General features: G+C 63.4%; 1 protein-coding gene across 1 annotated transcript in view; it reads right to left on the bottom strand.

Annotated features, from left to right (window-relative positions):
* The window catches only part of MNEG_7988 (hypothetical protein), a gene marked incomplete at both ends in the record, with an annotated part of 5470 nt that extends 1308 nt beyond the window's left edge, over window positions 1–4162 (bottom strand). The window contains 11 exons of the mRNA XM_014043541.1: window positions 145–224; window positions 564–675; window positions 899–1021; window positions 1223–1269; window positions 1574–1669; window positions 1907–2023; window positions 2506–2646; window positions 2975–3034; window positions 3173–3286; window positions 3641–3751; window positions 4052–4162. Of these exons, the coding sequence (XP_013898995.1) occupies window positions 145–224; window positions 564–675; window positions 899–1021; window positions 1223–1269; window positions 1574–1669; window positions 1907–2023; window positions 2506–2646; window positions 2975–3034; window positions 3173–3286; window positions 3641–3751; window positions 4052–4162 (1112 nt within the window). The remainder of the gene's footprint in view (window positions 1–144; window positions 225–563; window positions 676–898; window positions 1022–1222; window positions 1270–1573; window positions 1670–1906; window positions 2024–2505; window positions 2647–2974; window positions 3035–3172; window positions 3287–3640; window positions 3752–4051) is intronic.
* Between the last annotated feature and the right edge of the window lie 92 nt (window positions 4163–4254).

Raw genomic sequence — 4254 nt, 5'->3', positions numbered from 1 at the left:
GGGCGCGGCGACGCGCGCCGGGCCGCGCAGTGAGGGGCAGCCGCGCCCGCCGGCGCGCGGCGCCCGCCGTAGATGGAGCGGGCCGAAGGCCGTGCCCCGCGCTTGCCGCATGCGGCCGCGCCACCCAGGGGGTGGCTCACGCACCTCTCGAGCAGCGAGAGGCGGCGCGGGTTCACTGCCTCCCCGTGGTAGTGCTCGAAACTGCCCAGGAGCATGTACTTGTGCTGGAGCCCAGGATCCGGGCAGCAAGGGGTGGGCAGGGATGGGGCGGGGTGTTGTTTGTTGTAGGTTCACGCGGCAGGCAGGGGGAAGGGCAGGCGGGCCCCGTCTTCCTGGATACAGTCCACACCTTTGTTTGTCACACTTGTGTTTGTGGAGGGAGGTGCATGCGTGGGGCAGCAGGCAATCAAACCCTGCTTACGCCCAGCCATCGAACGCGTCGGGCACATCAGGCAGAGCCTGCATGGCAGGGAATACAGGCACGTGCGGCGGGCGATGCTCGATTCGCAGGCGCTGATTTTCGTGCGCTCGGGAGCGGCTGCGGCCACCTCTCACTCCCTCACCGCCCGGTCGAGCTCGTCCAGGGTGAGGGTTGAGGGATCGGGCAGGAGCACGAGGGTGACTAGGGCACCGGCCAGGCTGGCTGCCGCAGACAGGAGGAAGGTGGTCTGGACGCTGCAATGTGGTGCGTGGAAGGGAGGGAGAGAGAGAGTGTGTGTAAGTGAGTGTGATAGTGTGTGTGCACGTGTGAGTGTGAGTATGAGTGTGTTTGCGTATGTGTGTGTGTGTGTTTGTGTGTGTGTGTTTGTGCGTGTGCGTGCGTGTGTGCGTGTGTCCTTGTTTTACCACGTCAGCTGTATGTGTGAATGGTTAGATCCCCCCCCCAAAAAAACCGCACCTCACGTAGCCGAAGACGACGTTGGCCGCCAGCGCCCCGACCTTGCCCAGGGCCGAGCTGACGCCGTGGAAGGTGGTGCGCACGTCGGTGGGGAACACCTCCGCCGCCGCCAGGGAGTTGGTGCTGGAGGGGGTTTGGAGCGGCAGCGGAGGGGGGTGGAGCATTCGAGTTGGAGGGTCTGTAGAGACGGCACGCAAGTGGGGCTCCTCACTGGGCGGATTGGGGGCGTGGAGGAGGGGAGGCTGGTCATGGGGTCCGCTGCTCACAAAGGACTGACGACACGGCCACCCCTGCCTAGTTTGACATGGGTTGACCGCCACGCACCAGTTGGGGCCAAACTGGCAGAAGAAGCCGGACAGGAAGTAGAGGGTCTGGCCAGGAGACGGAGAGAAGGGGGGCAAAGGAAGGGGCCAAGAAACGGGCGAGCGGTCGGGCGGTGACATGAGGAACGGCGAGGAGCGTGAGTGGTTCCTACGTAGCAGCAGCCGCGGCGCTCGACGACTCCATGCGCCGTCGGTGTCAAGCGGCCGCTCAGGGCCCACAAGCACAGGCGGCTCGGCGGCCGTCAAATGGGTGCGGGCTGCTGCAGTAGGGAGTAGATGACAGCAGGCCGGGGTGCGGCCGGCCCTGCGATCCCCACGCAGATGCGTCCGGGCGCCAACAGACACCGCAGACCTGGAACACCCTGTAACCGGCGGGGCTGGAGGTAAGGGCGGGGTAGCCGGCGCCGCACGCCAGGAAGCACACACCCGTTGCACTCAAACCAAACAGCTGGTGCAAACGGGCGGGGGGGGGGGGGAGGCGCGAGGGGTCGGCGGCGGCGGCGGCAGGAAGCCTGTAGGGGCAGCCGAGCTGTAAATCACGCCATGGCCGACGGCCATGGAATTGCAAATGATGCATTCGTTCGTTGTATCTGTTTTTATTCGTTCCCCTTGGACCTTCCTACAACTCTGTGTCAAGGCGGGTGTGTGGGACCGGTCAACAACAGCAACAAAAAAATCCATCCACCTGCAGGTTGCGGCGGCCGTATCTCGGGCTGTCCACCACCGCCGCCGCGGCCCAGTAGCCCAGCAGCCCTATGGCGTTGTTGAGGGCCGCCCACTGCATGCGCTCAAACGGCGTGGCCTGCGGGATGCGCGCGTGTAAATGGATGAGTGCGGATGCAGGGTGCCTGTCGCGCAACCAACGCGTGTCACCTTGGCAGCCAAGGAGGGACGCGCTGGGAAAGTGCAACGTGCTGGGAGCCTGCTGCGATCGAAGAACGCAGCGTCGGTGATAAAGCTTCATGGCTGTGCGTGGGCAACCGTTTGCTGTGTGCATTGCGGACCCCGATTGGGTTGGGTGGGTGCAGGGTCCTTCGAGGTTGCCAGGCCACATACTGCCACTCAAGTAGGTGGGATGCACCCGGTCCGGCGCCAGCGGCACGCATGCAGCCGGCGCGGCGCCAGCTGTCTGCTTTGACAATCGAGTTTAATACGCTCCCGCCCACATTGAGTCCGCGGGGCACCACCATGGAACCCGACCAGAACCCTGAGCCAGTGCCAAGCCGACCGGTGCTCATGCTAAACCCTGCCGGCTAAACCCTGTCGGCTAAACCCTGGTCTCACGTCAGGGTACAGGGTCGCGATGAAGCTGAACAGGAAGAGCTTGTTGCCATAGAACGCAAAGTTCGAGGCCGCCCACGCGGTCGACGTGCCCACCAGCCGCGGGCCGAACCACTTGAGGGCGGTGGTGTAGAGCAGACGCCGCTGCGGGGGCGGGGGTTTTGGGGAGACAGTTGTCGGGATGGGGACAGGCCGGCGTGCCAGGAGATTTGGCGTGTGAGTGCTCGTGTGGATTACGCTTGTGTTTGTGTGTGTGTGTGTGTGTGTGTGTGTGTGTGTGTGTGGACGCGCGCACACACACACGCCTGCGCAAGGTAAGGAGAGCTGCATCTGCACAACAATTGTTACCCTCAGCTGCAATTGCGCAGCCCGACTTGAATAGTTGGTGCGATCAAGGCAGAAGGAAGGTGCATCAATGCGCGCACGCCTGCCAGGTCAGCGCGTCACTAGGCTGCAGCTGTGCCCGTCGCACCTGGCGGTGCCCAACGTTCGTTGCAATGTCTTCTGCATCCTCCCTCTCTGCCCTCCACACCTGTGTGACATGTGTAGGGAGGCGCGAACGAGGGGGTTGGGCAAGCGCATGCGCGGGTGTTTGCGTGTATCGACGCGAAAGCCAGGGGAGGGAGCCTCAACAGATGACCAAAGCCTTGGAAAAGATTCATAGTCAAACTGCATACGATGCGACGCGGCGGCTCAGCGATTGCGTGGCCCTTGCCTCGGACTCCTTGAGCTTCGTGAAGCGCCAGACAGTCATGAAGATGGCCACCGCCACCGCCGCCGCGAACTGGGGGATCAAAGGGGGGTTGGTGGTAGGGGGGTTTGAGGGAGGTGGGTGCGTGTGTCCTGGACTCGATGGAACGAGTTCAACGAGTTGGAATTGTTGGGGCGACGCGTGATAACGTCACACAAGGGGCGGCTGGACAGCGCAAAGGATATGCAATGCGCGCGACGAGGCGCTTCGAACGCACCCAAGCGTTCACCGCCACGGCCGTTGCGACGGACACGCACCAACAGCTGCGCGCACACAAACAGCTGCCTACACATGCGCGCATGGGAGAGCGCCCCAACTCCAAGGGCTTCTCCAGTCGTGTGATGCCTAACCACCGCGCAGCAGACTCAAGCGAGCCACAACCCCCACCTGCAGGGCCAGAATGTCCCGGGAAGCTGTGGGGTCGAGGGTGGAGCCCGTCTGGTGGTACAGCGCCATCAGTATCAAAATGACGCACGTGTTGACCAAGCCGCCCATGCCCTGTTGATATCAGGCAATCATTACAAATTTGAAGGGTAACACGTGTGTGTGTGTGTGTGTGTGTGTGTGTTTTTGGAAGCCGAGAGGCTGCAAGTAGTGTTTGAGCGGATCGCCGCATTCAGGGGCAAGCCTGGCCTGGCCCCTCGTTTCTCGCATGCTGCCAGGGACTGGCGCAGGCGGCATGCCCTCCTGTCAGTGCACCATCGGCTGTCCAGCCGCCAGCGCTCCCAGCAAAACAAATCGTGTGTGAGTCCAGCCCCTCCGCCGAGCAGCGGGAAGGCATCGAATGCGTCAGCGGACGCTTTCGCGGCGCGGGCGCGCCTGCTGCGAGTAGGTGAGCACCATCTGCTGGCCCCGCCTGGCGCGCAGCTTGGTGCTGGCCTGTGAGCGCTCCACCGCTGAGCTGGACATCATGGGGTACTGTTTTTTTGGGGGGTTGGGGGTTGTGGATTGGCGGTTGCGAGGTTTGGTTGCGGGTTGTTGAGGTCGGGAGGGGGTTGGCT

Source organism: Monoraphidium neglectum (assembly GCF_000611645.1).
Source record: "Monoraphidium neglectum strain SAG 48.87 unplaced genomic scaffold scaffold01470, whole genome shotgun sequence".
NCBI classification, from domain to species: domain Eukaryota; kingdom Viridiplantae; phylum Chlorophyta; class Chlorophyceae; order Sphaeropleales; family Selenastraceae; genus Monoraphidium; species Monoraphidium neglectum.
This window is presented reverse-complemented; position numbering and strand designations above follow the sequence as displayed.